Here is a 20,957-nt window from a genome sequence, read left to right as displayed (position 1 = left end):
CACCAAGATAACCTTTGATGTACCTTGTTCATACGCCTACATTACTCGCGAGGGGGGGGGGGGGGGGGACAGGCACCGATCCCCCCTTCCTATTTAAAACTCTACTCTCCTCTTCCCTTCCTCCTCCTCACCTTTTTTTTTCTCTGTCTAGGTACATTCCATAGCTTCGTTTCGTGAGATCAATCGATTGAGCTAGATGTTAGCTGCAGGAGAAAGGTTTCTAGGTTGTAGAGGAGTAGCGTGAGGGTGAGGAGGTTGTGGATGAGGTAGGCATTGTGACGGGGAGGGTGGAGCTGAAGCGGATCGAGAACAAGATCAACAGACAGGTGACCTTTTCCAAGCACAAGAATGGTCTGGTCAAGAAGGCGTACGAGCTCGTCGTGCTCTACGATGCCGAGGTCATGCTCCACCTTCTACATCCGAGGCAAGCTCAACGATTTTGCTGGTTGGGGTCCTAGTATGTGCGGCTATGCGTGCGAACATGTTGACAATAATCCCATTCTAAAATGTTTTGTAGCCATGCATGTAGATGCATATTGAGTCAATGTTGTTATGCTAGCTTTTTTCCAAACTTTAAATGTGGCTAGATATATTATGTCGTCAATAAATAACACCAGAATTTTGTGGACTAGTTTTGTTAGGACCTGAACATAATAAACAAGAATAGTCACTAGACGGGAAACTATATATTTTAATCCCTCGAGGGGACATCGTTATTTGCATGTTACTCAAATGGTTACGAAAAAAATTGGAAAAAATTAAGAAGATGTATTAACATGTGATATAACACTCCACAAACATATAAGTTCAAATTCAACTTTTATATCTCGTAACGAAAAAAACAAATTAAACAACATCTAGTTAACGTATATTTACAGTCAAATTTGTTTTTTCGCCTATTTTGTTAGCTAAACCAAATATCTTAATGTCAGTTTTGTCAGTGCTTGGTGGTCAGTTTTGTTAAAGTTTTAGTTTCGACTGAATTTGTATAAGCCAAGGAGCAATTTGGTCAACAGTTAGTTTTGTCAGCAATTAGTACCTGATTTTGTTAGTTTTGTCTGAATTCATATATAACTAAATGCAGTTTTGTTAGCAGCTAGTTTAATCAATAATTAATTAGTTCATGGTGTTGTTAGTTTTGTTGGCTACTAAATATGACTTGATCTAATTTTGTCAGCAGTTAGTTTTGTGAATTTAAAACTTGGTTCAGCTTGGTTCAACTTGACCAACTTGACCTTGGAAGGGGTCCCCTTGGGATCCTTTTGTAACCTTGCTTGTACAAGCTCGGTTTCCCTCTCTTCTCCTTTTATGAAATAGGCAGAGCTCCTGCTTTTACCCCTCAAAAAAAAACTTGGTTCAGCTAGCTCTAGTAATTTCATGGAAGCTAGTTAATTGACTTCTTGATTTGATTATATTTTTGTGAGCAATCGGTATCTAGTTTTGTTAGTTTGTCAGCTAGCTAGTTTTGTCTGAATTCTACTAATAGTAATTAGGTCAATAAGCCATTTCAATCAAATACAAGTTGTCAAGCTGATCTGCCCATTTCACTAGTTCAAATTCCTGCAGTTGATTTGTATTCCCTGCTTTAGTATATAGATTTATCAGTTACATATATATGTCAACATTTCATACACGTAGGTAGTATAGATTTATTTTATTTTATTTTAGTGTAGGGTTGTAATCTTGTAATTTTTTTTCCTGCTATATCAATATGAACTTTGCACTGTCTAGTGCGAGCTGTAAAAAATAAAAGAAATAGCGGCTATGAGTTCGTTCCCAAGATACTGTTAATCTCGACGACCAACTTGAATAATTCCATTTCCCTTTTTCTTCGTTCAAACGATGAAACACGTCTGCATGCACATAAGTACACACGTACCTAATGGTGATCAGAGAATTCAGTCTATATGGACTATGCATGGCATGCCCAACTTGCCAAAGACGAGATCAATATCCTTCTTTTTTTTTGACGCGATCGAATATCCTTTTTAAGGGGATGCACCCCGTGTTAGTTTTATACTGCCATCTATCCCACGCCCCTAGCTAGCTGCATCCTAGCTCTATCGGCGCAATGTTGCGACGCCGACGCTCGTCTGTCGTCCATGCCGTTCTCTTCTTCGCGGCGGTCGCGCTCCTCGAGTCGCTGGCCGCCCAGCCGTGGCCGAAATGCGGCAACGGCGGCACGTTCACAGCAGGGAGCACCTACGAAACCAACCTCAAGAACCTCGCGCTCATCCTCCGCACGAACGCCTCCTCGGGGTCCTCGCCCACCCTCTTCGCCTCCGGCGCCCTCGGCTCCGCCCCGGACACCGTCTACGGCCTCTTGCTCTGCCGCGGCGACCTGAGCTCCTCCGACTGCGCCGGCTGTGGCACCAACGTCTCGAGGGACGCGGTCGCGGGGCCGACCTGCAACCGCACCAAGGACGCCATCCTCGTCTACAACGAATGCTACGCCCAGTTCTCCGACAAGGGCGACTTCCTCGCCGCCACCGACAACTCCGGCGAGTACAGCGCCCTCCAAAGCGGCACCAACATCAGCAGCACCGACGTCGCGGGCTACGACCGCGCGGTCACCGAGCTCCTCAACGCCACCGTGCAGTACGCGGTGGAGAACTCCACGAGGCTGTTCGCCACGGGCCAGCGGGTGGGCACCGACCCGGGGTTCCGTAACATCTACTCCATGGCGCAGTGCTCGCCGGACCTGTCGCCGGGGCAGTGCCGGAGCTGCCTCGACGGCCTCGTGGACCAGTGGTGGAAGGGGTTCTTGTTCCCGCGGAACGGCGAAGGCGCGAGGGTCTCCGGCCCGCGCTGCTCCCTGAGGTCCGAGCTGGGGCCGGGCCCCTTCTATACCGGCAGACCGATGGTGCTGTTGCCGGTCAAGGCCGACGGGCTCACGCCGGCGCCGGATGTTGTGCCTGCCATTACGGGAGGTGATTAATTAAACTACAGTATTATACTTCCTCGTCTCGCTCATGCTGTCCCATATTTTTCCCGGGTAATTTTGCACGGGGCTTGATTTTAACTGTTAACTTAAATTTGATTTATACTCCTCTTAGTTTATGTTACATATATAAAGGGAGAATAGCCAATATGATCCCTAAAATTTTGCTCCTAGATCATTTTAGTCCTTAATATTTCATAGTGTCCAAACAAGTCCTTTAAATTTGTCACGTGGGCTAATATTGTTCTTGGTCCTACCAAAATCACTATATGGACATGCCATGTCACCCTCCTATGTAAAATCTATATGATTTGTCTAATTTACTCTTACGTATATCATAGAAAAATTAGAAAAAAGGAAAAAAGTTAAAAATATATATATGGTATATGTAAGAGTAAAAATATACGTAAAAGGGTGAAAAAAATGGGAAAAGTATTTGTTCCTATGGTTATGTCTAATTCACCCTTACATTCTTTTTCTATGATATACGTAAAAGTAAATTGGGTAATTCATCATAGATTTTGCATGAATGATGACATGGCATATCCATATAATGATTTTTTGGACCCAAGGATTATTCTAAGCCTTATGAAAAAGTTTAAGGGTTTTTTAGACCATTAAAAGGTTAGGGACTAAACTAATCCTACATTGAAACTTTATGGACTATAGTAGCTATTCTCCCTTACATAAATATGATTATATTACATATGCAACTAGCGTACAGTCTGTGTGTTGCAACGGTTTTCTTTTAAAAAAAGAGCAATTTTACGGTACTTGAGAAGGTACCATGAGGTACCCTTTTTTCTATTGTAAATTTGGATTCTCTCGGTACCTAGGTACTATGAGGTACCATGAGGTACCAAATTTTACACTAAATTTTTGGTACCTCATGGTACCTCCTCAAAGACCGTAGTGTATTGTATATATTTTTAAAGCCTTAAAAAACTATTTCTACCGTGTAATATATCAAGGAGCGATGAAAATTTTATATTGAAGGAATTCGATTATTTTTTAGGTTTTCTCTCACTTTTTGCGTGCACATATTGTTGTTGGTGGTGGGTATCTTTTACTTTATGTTTTTGTATATACAAATTAATTTATATACAACTATTGTCGATCCATTTATACCATTTATAGTCAAAATTCTTTTCTTTTCTTTTCTTTTCTCATGAGATAGATAGATAGATTGATGGATTATTATCAAGCGAAAAAATAACTAAAATTTGTTCACTGAGCAGCAGCTAGAAGCATAGAACTGTATTATTGTGTAATCCGTTTCATATTTAGTTCTTCACGTACTTGAACTCATTATTTTTCACTGCAAAAATGCAGGTAAGAATAATTCAGCAAGCAAAATTCTGGTAATTACCTTGCCGACAGTGACAGTTGCCATCGTAGCTGCAATTTCCCTTTGTATCTGGAATGTGCGTAAGAAGAGAAGATTGGCAAAAGCAGACTCCAGACGTGAGTCCCTGCACATAATTTTGGCATAAATATTAACATTCTTATACACTGGCGTCCGTTAACATTTCGTCAAATTCATGCAAATTTGGCAGCTGATAGAACCGAGGATTTTGAAAGTGTCAAGTCAGCACTGTTATCTCTGACATCACTGCAAGTGGCAACCGATAACTTCCACAAAAGCAAGAAGATTGGTGAGGGGGGATTCGGTGAAGTTTATAAGGTAATAGGCCAGTAGTCTTTACGTCTACTTCTGAATCATTGTTGATTTCTTTTGAGAAAAATGTGTCGATTTGATGGTGTGAATTGACTATGGTCAAAATATAAATTCTAAATTAAAGTTGTGTTTAGTTGAGCACAAAGTTTGGATTTTGGTTGAAATTGAAAATGATGTGACTGAAAAGTTGTGTATGTATGACAGGTTGATGTGATGGAAAAGGACTGAAGTTTGGATCCAAACTTTGGATCTAAACACAGCCTAATACTCCCTTCGTCCCTAAATATTTGATGACATTGATTTTTTTTAAACATGTTGGACCGTTCGTCTTATTCAAAAACTTCTATGAATATTATTAAAAACTTAAGTAGTAGTAGTATATGTAACAATGAATCAAATGATAGGAAAATAATTAATAATTACCTAAATTTTTTGAGTAAGACGAATCCGGTCAAATAACGGCGTCAAATATTTATGGACGAAGGGAGTACCTAGAAGTATGAATGCACTACTGCTCAATTGTGAGTGAGTCGCAAATTTTGTGTTCTCTTGAAACAAATGGCGAAGCTCCTGCCTCTTGTTTAGAAAAACTATTAGTGCAGGTTAGTTATTGTATTTTATTAATAGTGAAAATATATTACATCCTCGACTTTAGCCATATAATACATAGGTAACAAGTTAACTTGAAAAAGACATAGGTGATGGGACAAATCCTCAAATACCTTTGGAAGAAAACCAATTGATAGACTTAAAAAGACACATAAATTCTAGCAAAAAGTAAGCCTATATGTATTACGCCACCCATAGAAAGTAAAAGACCTTTGGTAACTAACTCTAAGAATATAGCATAATATACTGCTCCTCCCATCGTAATAACATAGACCAACATTTGGATCAGTTGGACGATAAGAAGATAACCTGCATTGCAGAGTTAGACATCATTTTTCTGTTATAAAAATCTTTTATCATTTTTTTTCAATGCCAAATTGATGAATTTCAAGTGTCTAGGCACTCCCCGAAGCGAGTTACTATTTTTTTTTGGGCACCTCAGGAGGAGGCATATTGTAAGGAAAAGAACACATTGTCGTGCAAAATGAGCAACATGGCAATAAAAATAGGTCTTGAATTGTTTCTTGCACATTGTAGACACTATATTGCTTGTCTCCTCTCCAATTCCTTTTATGAAGGTTATCTTTCATTAAGATTGCTTTTTCTATAAAGAAATCACATAGAAACTTTGATTTTTTATAGTAACCTTTAAAATTAGTTATGTTATATTATTATATTTTTAACCCATTACAAAATTTTGTATTTCTGTTCATGTCTCCATGTATAAGTTAGTAAGAAAGTAAGATACTAAGCTAAATTATTTAGGGAGTTCTTTCCGGGCAAGAAGTGGCCGTGAAGAGGATGGCCAAGGACTCTCACCAGGGGCTACAAGAGCTGAAAAATGAGCTAATTCTTGTTGCCAAACTTCATCACAAGAATCTTGTTCGTCTCATTGGTTTTTGCCTCGAAAAAGGGGAGAGACTGCTCGTCTATGAGTATATGCCAAACAAAAGCCTCGACACCCATCTTTTTGGTACTATTAGCATTATCTTTGATCATTTGTTACTCCTGTAATCATTTCACTCCACCAATAATAGTGACATTTTTTTTACATTTGGTGAAAAAAGACACAGAGCAAAGGAAACAGCTAGACTGGGCCACACGATTTAAGATCATAGAAGGTACCGCTCGGGGACTCCAATATCTTCACGAGGACTCTCAGAAGAAGATCATCCACCGTGATATGAAGGCAAGCAATATTTTGCTGGACGCTGACATGAACCCTAAGATTGGGGACTTTGGCCTCGCTAAGCTCTTCGCGCAGGACCAGACTCGAGAAGTCACGAGCCGCATTGCTGGGACATTGTAATTAAGTTGATGGAATACTTCATATTTTTGTGCTTATATTAACTAACAAACTAATGAAATACAATCCTCCTTGCTGATGCAGCGGTTACATATCTCCTGAATACGTGATGTGCGGGCAGTACTCTACGAAATCAGACGTGTTCAGCTTCGGCATTCTCGTAATAGAGATCGTGACAGGCCAAAGAAGGAACAGTGGGCCATATTTCTCTGAGCAAAATGGTGTAGATATATTGAGCATAGTGAGTATCCCCGGTAGTTCACATAGGAATTCATGATATTGCTTTGCATTGCAATATTTGCATATTTGTGGATAGCTGCACATGTCTATCGTAATTACTGCTGACTGCTGAAGACATACATATTTGTGACTATTGCTAGGTATGGAGGCACTGGGAAGAGGGGACAACAGCAGAGATGATCGACCATTCCTTGGGAAGAAACTACAATGAGGCTGAGGTGGTAAAATGCATCAACATCGGACTCCTATGTGCCCAGCAAAACCCTGTAGATAGACCTACAATGGTGGATGTCATGGTTTTGCTTAACAGCGACGCTACTTGCCCTCTACCGGTTCCTGCACCTAGGCCAACATCTTCGATTGATGGAAGCTCTGGTTACTCAACAGGTTACTCAACATAATGGTCTGGTTGGTAGCTGGGAGCTAGATTTGTCACCGATGTTGTTGCTTTCTGTTGTTTCATATTGAAACTATTCATTCTCGATTTGCAATCCGTAGCATCCAACTTCAATTAATGAAGAGTTTCGGGGGACTATTACTCCTCAGGGGTTATATATAGTTTAACTAGTTGATACCCCGTGCTTTGTTGCGGGATATGTGAATGAATGCATGTTATACATTATAAAAATGGTAAATGTATATGTTTAAATAATGTGAAAATGATGAGTAGATAATAATTTGCCATTGCTTGTATATTGAGTTCTAATAATACAGCAAAATTGTAAATGATACGTAATGTTTGCATGATATTTAAAATACTCTAGATAATAATTGCTAGTGTGGGTGATGATGTCGCACACTTGCATGATGAGTTTTAGGAGTTAATGGGCATCAATTTTATAGTAAGAAAGGATTAATGAAAAGTGTCCACATTGGGAGATTCCTATCCCATTCAATCTCTCAGGCAGCTCGCTCCATGCTTTTCGTCTCAACTCCTTCTCTCCTCTTTATGTGTTAAAGATTGGGTTCAGAGATAGCCCTTTCCATTGTGAAATCAAGTTGTTAGATTCAACCTATATGATGAACAAATAGTCAAAAGTGAGTGTTTTAGAAATTATGGTGAATACTGTTTTCGCGGGTAAACAGTGCAGGGTGGCACTAGGTTGCCGGTCAGATCGGCAGATTCCGTGGGGAGTTGGTTTCGGATTGTTTTCGTGGAATTTCTATGTTACTTCATGTTTATGACTTCTAGATTGTTTCTATATGTATGTAATATTGTTTGTGTGTTGATGTCAGTCAATTTAGTGTGAACTTGTACTCAAATATGGTATTTCTTTGTTAGTTCATGTGCAAATATTGCTTGAGGCCATAGGAGTATAGCCAGTGATAGATTAGGACTAGGCTTGGGAGAAGCTGAGATCCAAACAATCAAGGATATCACGCGGGATGTCTAGGCTAGAGAACAATGCACGTGGAGATGAAAGTTTCCATATATCATACACGAGGTGTTGTGCAAGTATAGAAAGAGTAGTCAAATTTGGATTGGAATCCAAGTTTGGAAAGATTAGAGTGTGGAGTTGTACGGGGATGTTGTTTCTCTGGTTTCTTAGATTTCCTATGTGATTAGAAGTCTAGTTCTAGTTGGATTCCTAGTTAGGGGCATTCACGTTATGGTATAAATAAATAGGGCATATTTGTCACTTGTTTGATCCAGTATTGTGAATTTCCTATTATGGGTTAATTGGATCATAGCATTACAAATTTGTCTGTTTGGAAATATGCTATTATAATTCATCTAATTGAAAAGATGCCATTGCAATACTTCTAAAATCTGGTTCATGCCATTTTATACGCTTGAGATGGGTTTTGAATTGTTTTTATATATTGTATTTTCGTATGGACCAAACTACCGTTGGTCTTCAGTCTTCACAGCTTAAAATCATCCCCAAATGTAGCTCCAAACCCTAGCCGAGCGAGCGAGCAGTGGCGATAGCAGAGCAAGCGGCGGTGGCGGCGGAGGCTCCGGCACCGGCACCGAGGGCTTTCGCTGTGGCGACGCAACAAGCTGCAGCGGTGAAGCAAGCAACGGCGACGACGGAGCCAGCAGGGCCTCGGCATCACGCACAAAGCAAGTGGCAGCGGCGCTGGCAGCGGAGCAAGCAGCGGCGGGGCACCGAGGGCTTCGGCAGTGGCGACGCACCACAAGCAGCGGCAGCGGTGAAGGAAACGGCGGCGGCGGAGACGGCGGCAGCGGCAACGCTGGCCGCGGAGAAAGCAGCAACGGTCGCATCGACGACGAAGCAAACAGAAGGTGGCGGAGGCGAGCTAGTCCTAGTCGCAGCGCGACAAGTTCTTGGAGACAACGGCGAGCTCCAGTGGCATTTTCCTTTCCTTTTTCCCTTTTTTTTCTCCTCTCTGTATTTTTTTCAGGATCAAATACTGCATATCGATTCTGAATTTTTTTTTAACATCAGCGATTTCAGTTTATTTATTTGAAATATTGTGGTTCAAATCTGTTTTTTTCATTGCACTGGCACGAGCGATTTCAATCTTGATTTGAAATGCTGTGGGTCGTATGGTGATTTATTTTTACGGTGCTTGAGTGGTAGGATAAGGGGTAGTTTGGTCTGTACGAAAATACAATAGACAAAAACCGATTCAAAACCCATCTCAAACGTATAGAATGGCATGTATCCGATTTTAGAAGTATTGCAATGGCATCCTTCCAATTAGATAAATTATAATGGTATATTTTAAAACAGATAAATTTATAATGGTATAAATCTAATTAACCCTTATAAAATATGTAACTAACAAATTAGACTAACACCGTTAGAAGGCTGGTTTTCAGAAAGAATAGGATAAGGATACCCCTGCACACAAAAATTCAAGATTGACATCATATTTGCCATAAAAAGCTTACATATTGATTTGCCCTCCAAAACTGATATGGTCAAATGAGATTCAACTCTAACAATAATTGTCAAGAAGCCGAACCATTCCTACAACATAAGCAAAATAAATAAATAAATAACGGTATTGCTAAAAATATGTCGCCACAAATTACGATAGATTTCAGTTGGTTGTTTCAACCGTCGGATGCAGAAATCGCACGTGTACACATATCCCTCCGATTTTGTTCTCTTCTGATCTCTTCTGTTGCTTTAATGTTAGTATTTGCTAAGTAGGATTACTAATTAATCTTAAAAACTAAATATTGGTGTCATCACAAATTTATAGTTTTGGGAATTACATCAACTTACACATGTAATTTTGAGAATTACATATGTAATTTTAGGACTTACATATGTAATTTTGGAATTTACATTGTAAATACACTAAAATTACATATGTAATTTAGTGACTTACAATGTAAATACATAGCGACTATTTTTTAATAAAAAATATGGCGCCATAAATATAGCTACTCCCATAAATAAATGTTCTAGCTAGTAGATCAAGAAGGATCGGTTCAGAACCCACATAAAAATGCATAATAAACTAGCTAGGGGGTCGCAAGCATTTTCGATGTGGAGTATGTAATGTTCCATGTTGCTCCTGCTGTTGCCTTGTTGCTCCTGACGCGTGCTGCTGCTGCCGCCGCCCGGCTGTTGCTCTTAACGCCGCCGGCAGCTGCTGCTCCCTTGCCGCCGCCACCTCCTGCCGCCTGCTGCTATACTGCCCTGCCGCCGCTGTTGAGGGGGTTTGGGGACCCATTTTTTGGGTTGATTTGCTCTTGATGTGGAGAAAGTGACGAGGGGATTTGGGGATTAGGGTTCCTAGAGAGAGGAGCTGATTCTTCACGGTGGAGTGAAGAGCACTGATCAGAACAGATGGGCAGTGAGGGGGATCATGTTTTTTCTTTGTTATGAATTATTTTCGTCCGTTTATTTGAACTAAATCAAACGGCAGTGGCAAATCGAAGGAGCACAAACCAAGTGTTTTAGATGCACTTTCTAAACACATATTGATGCATATAAAGTCAATATACTTTCAAGAGTTTCGCCGTTTTGTTTTTTTCTTGATCCTGACGGTCTAACTGGAGTACAACGGACGGTTGGACTGGCGGCGGTAGCAACAACATCATCAAGCAGACAAGGAGATCGACAGGCGGTCTGACCGACGACGTCATCACAACGATCTGACCGGTGCAACTTCGTAAAGTTTGAGGGTAATCTTTTAATTTTGCAAGAAGAATTGATTTTGGTGTTTCTACCATACAACCGCCTCCGGTTGGCTTGGTTCTTATATTCGAACCAACCAATATTTTGCTAACATTTTGTCCGGTTGTCCCAGTAAAGAGCAAATATCTATTCCTTACCATTGTATTATTTTGATTTGTTCAAAAAATTTTCATCCAGTTCGTCTCCAAGTTACAATGTACTACTGATTTATCAATTGCTTCTACTCCATGACATATTGACAATGGATTGGATAGTTTTTAAAAGGGTTAATTGGATCCATGTTACTGCAACTTTGCGAAATTAAAAAAATGCCACTACTATTCATCATATCGGCCACATGCCACTGGAAATTTCTATAATTAAAACTATGCCACTCCCGTCCCTTTTTCCGTCTCCTCTCTCACGCCGTCTCCGTTGCCGTCCTCATCCCCTCCCTCCTTCCTCATTTCCGTTCCTGACTTCATCCCCCTCTCCGGCGAGCGGTAGAGCTTGAGGAGGGAGTTGGTAACGACAGGGTCCCGTTCCTGCGCACGCCTTCCCTTTCCCTCTCCGTCGCCGACACGGTCTCCTCCTCCCCGCCACTACATATTCCTCTTGCTGGTGAACTTCCATTGCACGCGCACAAGCACAGTCATCACAGACTTCGGCGATCTCCATGGCTCCATCAGGTGGGGTGCGCGAGCGCATCGCACTTGAATGCATGCTCGTGGGCGAGGCGCGCAAAGCCTGTGGATGGGGAAGGGGCGGGAAAGACGACGACGCGAGGGCGGCGAGGAGGAGGGAGAAGGTGAACGGGGTGGGCGGCGAGGCCTCGCGGATGCGGTAGTAGAGGGCGAGGGAGGCGACCGCGGGCGCACAGCGCTGGGACAGCGCGGCGTGGAGCGGGCAGCCTCGGGAGGGGGCCGACGAGAAGGCACCGGCAGAGGAGGAGGAAGGTGGGCTCCGGAGCCAAAGGAGCAGGCAGCGGAGGCGGTGTGGGAGCTCGGGCATGGCGGGAGGGAGCCGCCACCGTCGTTGTCCTCTATCCGTGACAGGAGGTCTCGGGAGCTGCCGCCGTCGCCGTCCTCGACACCATCCACGGCGGGAGTGCTCGGGAGCCACTGCCACCACTGCCGTCATCACCGCTGTCCTCTTTGCAGTCGCAGGGATGGAGGAATAGATGGTGAAGAAAGAGGAGGGAGATGGAAACGATTAAACATGGGGGAACGAGATAGTGAAAAAGTGATGGGAGTGGCATGTTTTTAAAATAAAAGGAAAATAAAACCGCTCCCTTTGCCGTATGTGGGAGTTCAAAAAAACTTCCACTAATTAAAAACATGCCACTCCCAGTATCCTTTTATTTTGTTTTTGGCTCTAATTAATTCACCCTAAGGTAGCACTATCTTTCTTTTTCTAATATACGACACCATTGACTTTTTGTTTACATTTGATCATTTGTTTTATTAAAAGAATTTATAAATATAAAAATATTTAAGTCATGTTTAAAGAATATTTGATGGTAAATCAAGTTATAATGAAATAAATGATAATTATATATTTTTTAGGAGTAGTTTTTTTTAAAAAGACAAATGATCAAACGTATATCAATAAATCGATGGCGTTATATATTAAAAACGGAGGAAGTATAAAAAGAATCTATCCATCAGACGCACGATGCCCAAATAATCGGACGGTCAAATATTCCAGTTGACCAACGAGCGAAACATCAAGTTATAATGATGAAAAAACCATCAATTGGAACATTTAAAAGTTATATGAAACTTGGTAAAGATATACGTTGAAACATGTCGCTGTCACATATGAAACAACTAGTATTAACGGATTGAAGCATACGTTTTTCTTTCATTAAAATATAATCATGTGATATCTTATTGTAAAGATTTAATTACAACGAATACAACGGTGTAATCAGATCGTAGATTGGATAATTAGTTTAGGAGAAAAATCATTTTGAAGCTCAATAGAATGTGCATGTATGGATAAGATGGAGAGAGAGTAGTGGTAGGTAGTTTCGGGAATTTTGTAAAATACACTGAAGACACATACGGGTATATATCACTATCACGTATAAAACATTAGGTTCTGACAATTTTAAATATATATATTTTTTATTATAATATAATAATGCGATATCTTGTTATAAAGATTTAATTACAACAATACAATGATATAATCGGATAAGCGGTTAATGAGAAAAAAACATTTTAAATCTTGAGTAGTACACTGGTCAGTCTGAGCGTTCGATAAAATTTTGTGAAATCGGTAGACCGATCAGTAGATTTTCGGGAAGTATATGATCGACATTCTTCATGCAAGTTGCCGCGCGACTGCCTTTTTCATGGGGCCCGACCGCGCGAAGGTGCAAGCACTCCCGTGACCAATAATCCATTGCTCCTAAATTTTACTCCCTCCGTATTTCAATGACAATGTTGACTTTTTGACAAACGTTTAACCTTTCGTCTTATTCAAAAACTTTATATAATTATAATTTATTTTATTGTGACTTGATTTATCATCAAATGTTCTTTAAGCATGATATAAGTATTTTTATATTTGCATAAAATTTTTAAATAAGACGAGTTGTCAAACGTTGGTTAAAAAGTCAATGGCGTTATACATTAAAATATGGAGGGAGTATTAATTATATATTGAGTTCTACAAGTATCTTGTTTAATACTCCGTACATTTTAGGAGCTAATTAAACATGTCGAAACAGCGGCTACGGGGAGGTTTCCCTTGAGACTAGTCACGATCAGCTTTGTTTATTTCCATTCCCCTTTTCCTTTCAGCAACTGTTATCTATCATATCAACTGCGTCCATGCATGCACGTGGGTTTTGACAAGTAAGTAAGCGAAAGTAATTTCATTTTATGCATATCATATAAATAGTTAAAAAAAATTTAAAAACATTTGATAACATTGATTAATACGAAATATATCACTCCACAAACATACGAACTTAAATTCAATTAATTTCTATAAGTTCTAAAAAAATACAGTAACAAATATAGCTGCGAATGTACGATAATTATTTTCAGTTTAATTTTTTTTACAACTTGTAGAAGTTGAATTTGGTTTTACATATTTGTGGAGTGATATATTTTATATTAGTATATGTTGTCAATTTTTTTAGAAAAATTTAATAACTATTTACTTCAGATGACATATAAACAACTAGAGTAAGTAACGGGGTTCAGTGAATTCAGTCTGACCTGTGGTGGGGCCATCGCATGCCAAGTTGGCCACTTGCCCAGAGCTGTCACATCCAAAATGATACGCATTCCAGCTCAAAAACTCAAAACGAATGCTGTGCCATTGCTACATCGATCGAGCTTACTAGCTTTCCATCATCCCACCACTGCCTCTGCTAAGCTACTCTGACCGGCCGGCGCCATGCGGCGGCGCTCGTCGCTCGTCCACGCCGTCCTCCTCGCGGTCGCGGCGGTCGCGCTGCCGCTCGCCGCCGGCCAGCCGTGGCCGAGCTGCGGCACCGGCGGCACGTACGCGGCGAACAGCACCTACGAAACCAACCTCCTGGACCTCATCAGCGCCCTCCAGGGGAACGCCTCCTCCTCCCCCACCCTCTACGCCTCCGGCGCCGTCGGCTCCGGCGGCCGCGACGCCGTCTACGGCGTCATGCTCTGCCGCGGCGACCTGAGCACCTCCGACTGCAACGACTGCGGCACCAGGGCCGGCCAGGACGTGGGGCGAGTCTGCAACCGCACCAGGGACGCCGCCCTCGTCTACAACCAGTGCTACGTCCGCGTCTCCGACGCCGACTTCCTCGCCGCTGCCACCAACAACTCCGGCGAGGTCGCCCTCATGAGCTCCACCAACATCACCCGCGCCGCCGACGTCAGGGCGTACGACGCCGCGGTGGTCAGCCTCCTGAACGCCACCGTGCGGTACGCGGTGGAGAACTCGACGAGGATGTTCGCGACGGGGCAGCGGGTGGGGAGCGACCCGGGGTTCAGCGACATCTACTCCATGGCGCAGTGCTCGCCGGCGCTGTCGCGGCCGCTGTGCCGGAGCTGCCTCGACGGCCTCGTGGGGCAGTGGTGGGACACGTTCCCGGTGAACGTGGAGGGCGCGAGGATCGCCGGCACGCGGTGTAACCTGAGGTCGGAGCTGAACCAGGGCACGTTCTACACTGGCCAACCGATGGTGGTGCTGCGGGCCGACGGACTCGCGCCGGCGCAAGGGCCGGCGCCGGCGGCTACGACGGGAGGTGAGCATACAACATACTCCCTCCGTTTCGAAATGTTTGACGCCATTAACTTTTTAGTACATGTTTGACCGTTCGTCTTATTAAAAAATTTTAAGTAACTATTAATTCTTTTTCTATTATTTAATTCATTGTTAAATATATTTTCATGTAGGCATATAATTTTACATATTTCATAAAAGTTTTTGAATAAGACGAACGGTCAAACATATGCTAAAAAGTCAACGGTGTCAAACATTTCAAAACGGAGAGAGTATTTAGTTGGAGATGTATTTTCAATCCTCGCGGAGAACTGGAGATATCCGCTCATTTCTTACATATGCCATCCAAATAATCTATTTAAATTAATATGAAAAATATCAGTCCACAAAAATACATGGTTAAATTCAACTTCTACAAAATCCAATAAAAAAAACAAATTAAATTGAAAATAGTTAACGTGCATTCACAATTATATTTTGTTTGTTGAGAAGCAGCTAGCAGCCTAGCACTGTGTTGTTGTAATGAGGTGCTACATAGAAGAAAAGGTACAGTACTTTGGATACTTGAACTGATCATTTTCTATGCAAAAGTGCAGGTAAGAATAATTCAGCAAGCAAAGTTCTGGTAATCGTCGTGCCGATAGTGGCCGTTGCAATCGTAGCTGCAACTTCCTTTTGTATATGGAATGTGCGTAGGAAAAGAAGATCAAGAAAAGCAGAACATTTCTCTGAACGTGAGTCCTCTACAAAATTTAGCGTAGAATTCTTCAAAAATTCCATCTAACATTCGAATATCAATTAACTATATCAAATTCATGTAAATTTTCCAGTTGACGCATCTGAGGACCTTGAAAGTGTCAAGTCGACCTTGATAACTCTAGCGTCATTGCAAGTAGCAACAGATAACTTCCACGAAAGCAAGAAACTCGGTGAAGGGGGATTTGGTGCAGTTTATAAGGTAAACTAGCATGCTGGCCCGCGCAGATTGCGCGGCTAGCATCATTATATTTTCTCTCATATAATAGCATATTTGCTTTCTCATTATATTTTTCAAATATATTAAAATGAAACATAATTTTAAATTTTACAATAACTTTATGAAACTACTAATGTGTAATATTCATATTGTATTTTTATATACGTGTTAGTTATTAATTATTTTTAATATCAAATTTTAGTTATTTGTAAATTATATATATTCCTATATGTACTATAGACCTGTCTTTTAATATTTCTTTTTTTATTCCGAATTTTCTGTAAATTGTATTTCTATATAGACTCTAAGCTCTTCTTCCAATATTATTTATTTTTATTTCTGAATTTTTATTATTTCTAATTGTATTTCTATGTGGACTCTAAACTCATCTTTCAATATTCTTTAATTTTTAATTTCGAATTTTAGTTACTTCTAAATCGTATTCCTATATTGACTTTAAACTCTTCTTCCCGTGTTTTTCTTAATTTCGAATTTTAGTTACTTGTAAATTGTATTTTTATACGGACTCTAAACTCTACTTTTAATTTTATTATGTGTATTCTGAATTTTAGTTAGTTTTAAATTCCTATATGGACTCTGTACTCTACTTCTAATATTCCTTATTTTTTTATTTCCGAATTTCTATTCTTTTTCTTAATTGTATTTTTATATGGACTCTATACTCTACTTCTAATATTCCTTATTTTTAATTCCGAATTTCAGTTATTTTCTAATTATATTTCTATATGGACTCTATGCTCTACTTCTAATATTCCTTATTTTTAATTCCGAATTTCAGTTACTTCCTAATTGTATTTCTATATGGACTCTAGTCTCCTCTTCTAATATTCCTTATTTTTAATTCTGAATTTCAGTTATTTCTTAATTGTATTTCTTTATGGACTCTAGTCTCCTCTTCTAATATTCCTTATTTTTTAATTCCGAATTTCAGTTATTTCTAAATTGTATTTCTATATGGACTGTACTCTCCTATTCTAATATTCCTTATTTTTTAATTCTGAATTTCAGCTTTGCTTTTTCTTTTTCTTCGATTAATGTGAGAATTTCTATGCCATGAGAGCGGACTGTACTCTCCTATTCTAATATTTCTTATTTTTTAATTCCAAATTTCAGCTTTGCTTTTTCTTTTTTTCCGATTAATGTGAGAATTTCTAGGCCATGAGAGCGAACGTGGAGGCTACTTTTTCTATTCCTTTAATAATATAATAGATGGTACTCCCTCCATCCCAAAATATAAAAAATTTAAGTGAATATAATACATTCCAGTACTACGAATCTGAACAGGCTAAAATATATCACATCCACCCATAATTCTTTATATTTTGGGACGGGAGAGTAGTAGTTCACAGGTAACTTTTGAACAATTGCTGATTTCCTTTTAGAAAAGAATTATTGATTTGAAGGTATGAATCGAGAACGGTAAAAATATGAAATTCTAAATATGTCTTGATTCCTGAGCGCACTAGTACTCCATTGCTAATTTGTTATAGTTTATTTTTACAAAAGATCTTTGATCTGGCTTTATTGGAAAAACCAAATATTGTAAATTAGTAGCATATGCATGTTAGAGTCTTAAGTCATTACAAAATTCACCATTTCTGTCCATATCTCCATGTATAAAGCAAATTAGCTAATAAACTAAGAATTATTCAGGGACTTCTTTTTGGACAAGAGGTAGCCGTGAAGAGGCTGGCAAAGGGTTCAAACCAAGGGCTAGAAGAGCTTAAGAACGAGCTAGTTCTAGTGGCCAAACTGCATCACAAGAATCTTGTTCGTCTTGTGGGGTTTTGCCTAGAGGAGGGAGAGAGGTTGCTTGTCTACAAGTACATACCGAATAAAAGCCTTGACATATTTCTTTTCGGTACAATTATAATTACCTTTTAATCTACATATATATACCCCTTTCGTTTGCTGACATGCAATAATTACAATAATCTCTTCATCACGTGTCAATTAGACTCGGAGCAAAGCAGACAACTTGATTGGGCAACACGATTCAAGATCATCGAAGGCATTGCTAGAGGACTACAATATCTTCACCAGGACTCACAGAAGAAGATCATCCACCGTGACATGAAGGCGAGCAACGTCTTGCTAGATGCAGACATGAACCCAAAGATCGGCGACTTCGGCCTCGCTAGGCTCTTTGGGCAGGATCAGACTAGAGATGTCACCAATCGCATCGTTGGAACATTGTAACGAAGTCAAACACTTTATCTGTTTGTGCTTATATGTAGCTAACAAACTAACATGTACATTTTTTTCTTGTTGTTGCATGCAGTGGGTACATGTCTCCTGAATACGTGATCCGTGGGCAGTACTCTACAAAGTCAGACGTGTTTAGCTTTGGCATTCTCGTCATAGAGATCGTGACGGGACGGAGAAACAGCGGCCCCCATTTCTTAGAACAAAACGAAGATTTAATAAGCATAGTGAGTATCCTGCTAACTCATAGACAAATACGGAGTATATTGATACCGCTTACATTTTAATATTTGCATTTGAAGATAACCATGCAATATATGATCTGCAATATTAACATATAACTCACAATATGTAACTGATTCTAGGTACGGAGGCACTGGGAAGAGGGAAATATTGTAGAGATGACTGACCACTCCTTGGGAAGAAACTACCCTGAAGCTGAGCTGCTGAAATGTGTAAGCATCGGTCTCCTGTGCGTGCAGCAAAACCCTGTAGATCGGCCTACAATGGCAGATGTCATGGTTTTGCTTAACAGCGATGCTACCAGCACTCTGCCGGCTTTTGCAACTCATAGCCCAACAATTTCCATCGAGGGGAACTCTGGTTACTCTCAAACCGTTACACAATTGTCTCCTAGATAGCAGGGGGCTAAAACATAGTTGGTACTAGAAAATACCCCGCGAGTTGCTGCGGGATATAATGTATCTAAACAAAATGAAGTGAAATTCTAAGAGAACAATTGATCCATCACATTTAGACATAGTGCATACCAATAAAAGAAAGCGAAATTCTATGAGGACATTTGATCCATCACATTTAACATACTATATGGGTTGGATAGGTCCAAGTACTCCTTAGCAGAGCTTCATCCTGTTTCATCGATTATAGGAAAATGAATTTTCTTGACTACAAATTTTGGAAATAATACAAACTCATCTTATGAGGAGATTGTGAAACTTGCGTAATATATGTGTAAGGACAGGAAAGGTGTATAACAATCAAAGACCTGTTTATTGCGCTATGCTACAAATTAAATGAGGATTAGTTGTACTATTCTTTTTAGCAATATATGACAGACTGATAGAGATATATAAGAGATGGCGTTATATTATTTGATTGGAATAAATAATATTACAATAATAAATAAAATAATAGAGTGGGCTAAGCTGATGAAACAAAATGGAGAAGCAAAGACGGAGTTATTGAAATGGATGATCCTGGGAGCTGCAACTTCTTTCTGTGAACCAAAGAAATGGAGTCGACTGAAGGTGATAATCTTGAACTTTGTTTTGTCCTTTTCCCCCTACTCAAGAAGAGTTACATCTAAGTTCGCATGTTTTCTTTCTCGTCTGCTACCTACTATTTGTGTTGGGCCAAAGTATTGGCTGAAAACGCTCCTTTCTTGTTTGAGCTGGTCTCCCCAGCCTGTGGATGTAAAAACTCTCTTTATATAAAAGCTGGGCCATCTGGCCTTCTATCAAAAAAAAAAAGTTCCAGAAATCATTCTCGTTGAATCGTAGTATAGCTCAAATATGAATAGAGGTAGAAATTAATGACCAGAATTTACTTTCCCAATTAGCTAGTAAGAGCATCTATGATAAAATCCATCAGCATGATATAACATGAATGGAGGGGAAATGTGACATTAAATTTTATGAAGGATAAAAAAGTGATATCATGCAGATCTAGCCAATGGCTAGGCAGATGAAGACAAACAGGAGCATTGCCTTTTTCTATACAGGAGGAATGAGTACAACCAATAAACTCATCCCAAAGCCATCTGTTTCAACCTTGTGAGCCAATGAGCTGATCAGCTGAACATGGGAAAATGAGGGAAGAGAAGCACCTGATTCAGCAAGAAGACCCCATGGGAACAGAAAAAAGGTATAGGCCAGGAAGACACGAATGAATGGGCTGCTTGTGTGCAATGAAACAATCTCACTGAAGGAGAAACAATTGTGTCGGTTTGTGTCCAATAAATCAATATGAAGATTGGCGAATCCAGCTGTTGTGCTGCAACAATTTGTTTCATAGCAAAAGGGGAGGCTAAAATGCCTGCTAAAATGCTGCATCGAACCGAAGCCACCAGATGAGTTGGACATGATTACATGAGCCCTTTTACAGATGGAAACCGCGCTAACAGGGGAAATGGATTTGATGGATCTTTGTATCTGGACCAGGAAGAAACGTTTTCGTGGGTATGGATGAACAACTTGTTAGTGCCATTGCTACCAGGTATACATGTATCCTGTAGGATAGTAGTTGGACGTGGGTGTAGCTGCGTAGGCGAACAGATTGATTCGTTGTGTTGTTGCTTGTTTGTGGGAGCTCAGCATGCAAGAAGATCCTTTAATAGCTACCCTTCCAGTTCTTTTCCTCTTATATTCCTTGAGAAGTGGAAGAGGCTGTTGGTTTCGCAGAGGGAGAGACCGTGGGATGGTGGAACCATGGAAGATGAACCAAATGACAGTTTTTGATCGAGCCATCAAGGAGGAGGCGAATCGATGAGGGGAAGAGGACTCGACAACGCACGATGGAGAGGCCTGGTGATGCGCCGCCTACGACACTAGTCGGAAGGAGGAAGAGGAAAGGTTCACTGGCTGGCCCAGGTGGGAAAATTGGGCTGGCCTCAGCGAGCAAGAGAAAAGGCC

General features: G+C 40.4%; 2 protein-coding genes across 3 annotated transcripts; both read left to right on the top strand.

The window, feature by feature from the left end:
* The first annotated feature begins 2,022 nt into the window (after positions 1-2,022).
* Positions 2,023-7,403, top strand: LOC107281517 (cysteine-rich receptor-like protein kinase 10). Its single transcript, XM_015790111.3, has 7 exons — positions 2,023-2,930; positions 4,274-4,405; positions 4,498-4,625; positions 5,994-6,201; positions 6,296-6,533; positions 6,619-6,775; positions 6,915-7,403. The coding sequence occupies exons 1-7, from the start codon at positions 2,072-2,074 to the stop codon at positions 7,173-7,175; spliced, it is 1,983 nt and encodes a 660-aa protein (XP_015645597.1). The 5' UTR covers positions 2,023-2,071; the 3' UTR covers positions 7,176-7,403.
* A 6,778-nt stretch (positions 7,404-14,181) lies between these two features.
* LOC4343505 (cysteine-rich receptor-like protein kinase 6) lies at positions 14,182-19,806 on the top strand. 2 transcript variants are annotated; one of them, XM_015789256.3, is made up of 7 exons: positions 14,183-15,126; positions 15,701-15,838; positions 15,935-16,062; positions 17,755-17,962; positions 18,059-18,296; positions 18,383-18,533; positions 18,672-19,806. In XM_015789256.3, the coding sequence occupies exons 1-7, from the start codon at positions 14,292-14,294 to the stop codon at positions 18,945-18,947; spliced, it is 1,974 nt and encodes a 657-aa protein (XP_015644742.1). In that variant the 5' UTR covers positions 14,183-14,291; the 3' UTR covers positions 18,948-19,806. The 2 variants fall into 2 exon arrangements, with proteins under 2 accessions (XP_015644743.1, XP_015644742.1); XM_015789257.3 differs by lacking the exons at positions 18,383-18,533; positions 18,672-19,806 and having other exon boundaries at positions 14,182-15,126; positions 17,755-17,924; positions 18,059-18,225.
* The last annotated feature ends 1,151 nt before the right edge of the window (positions 19,807-20,957 follow it).

Source organism: Oryza sativa, chromosome 7 (genome assembly GCF_034140825.1).
Source record: "Oryza sativa Japonica Group chromosome 7, ASM3414082v1".
Taxonomy (NCBI): Eukaryota; Viridiplantae; Streptophyta; class Magnoliopsida; order Poales; family Poaceae; genus Oryza; species Oryza sativa.
The sequence above is the reverse complement of the archived record's forward strand: the minus strand, read 5'-3'. Positions and strand labels throughout refer to the sequence as shown.

Excerpts from the sequence above, each read along its gene's own strand:
- LOC107281517 (XM_015790111.3), top strand. The coding sequence starts at position 2,072 with ATGTTGCGACGCCGACGCTCGTCTGTCGTCCATGCCGTTCTCTTCTTC. Across the intron at positions 4,626-5,993 it reads GATTCGGTGAAGTTTATAAG|GGAGTTCTTTCCGGGCAAGA; the intron begins GTAATAGGCCAG and ends TAAATTATTTAG. Across the intron at positions 6,202-6,295 it reads CCTCGACACCCATCTTTTTG|ACACAGAGCAAAGGAAACAG; the intron begins GTACTATTAGCA and ends TGGTGAAAAAAG.
- LOC4343505 (XM_015789256.3), top strand. The coding sequence starts at position 14,292 with ATGCGGCGGCGCTCGTCGCTCGTCCACGCCGTCCTCCTCGCGGTCGCG. Across the intron at positions 18,297-18,382 it reads AATCGCATCGTTGGAACATT|TGGGTACATGTCTCCTGAAT; the intron begins GTAACGAAGTCA and ends TGTTGCATGCAG. Across the intron at positions 18,534-18,671 it reads ACGAAGATTTAATAAGCATA|GTACGGAGGCACTGGGAAGA; the intron begins GTGAGTATCCTG and ends AACTGATTCTAG.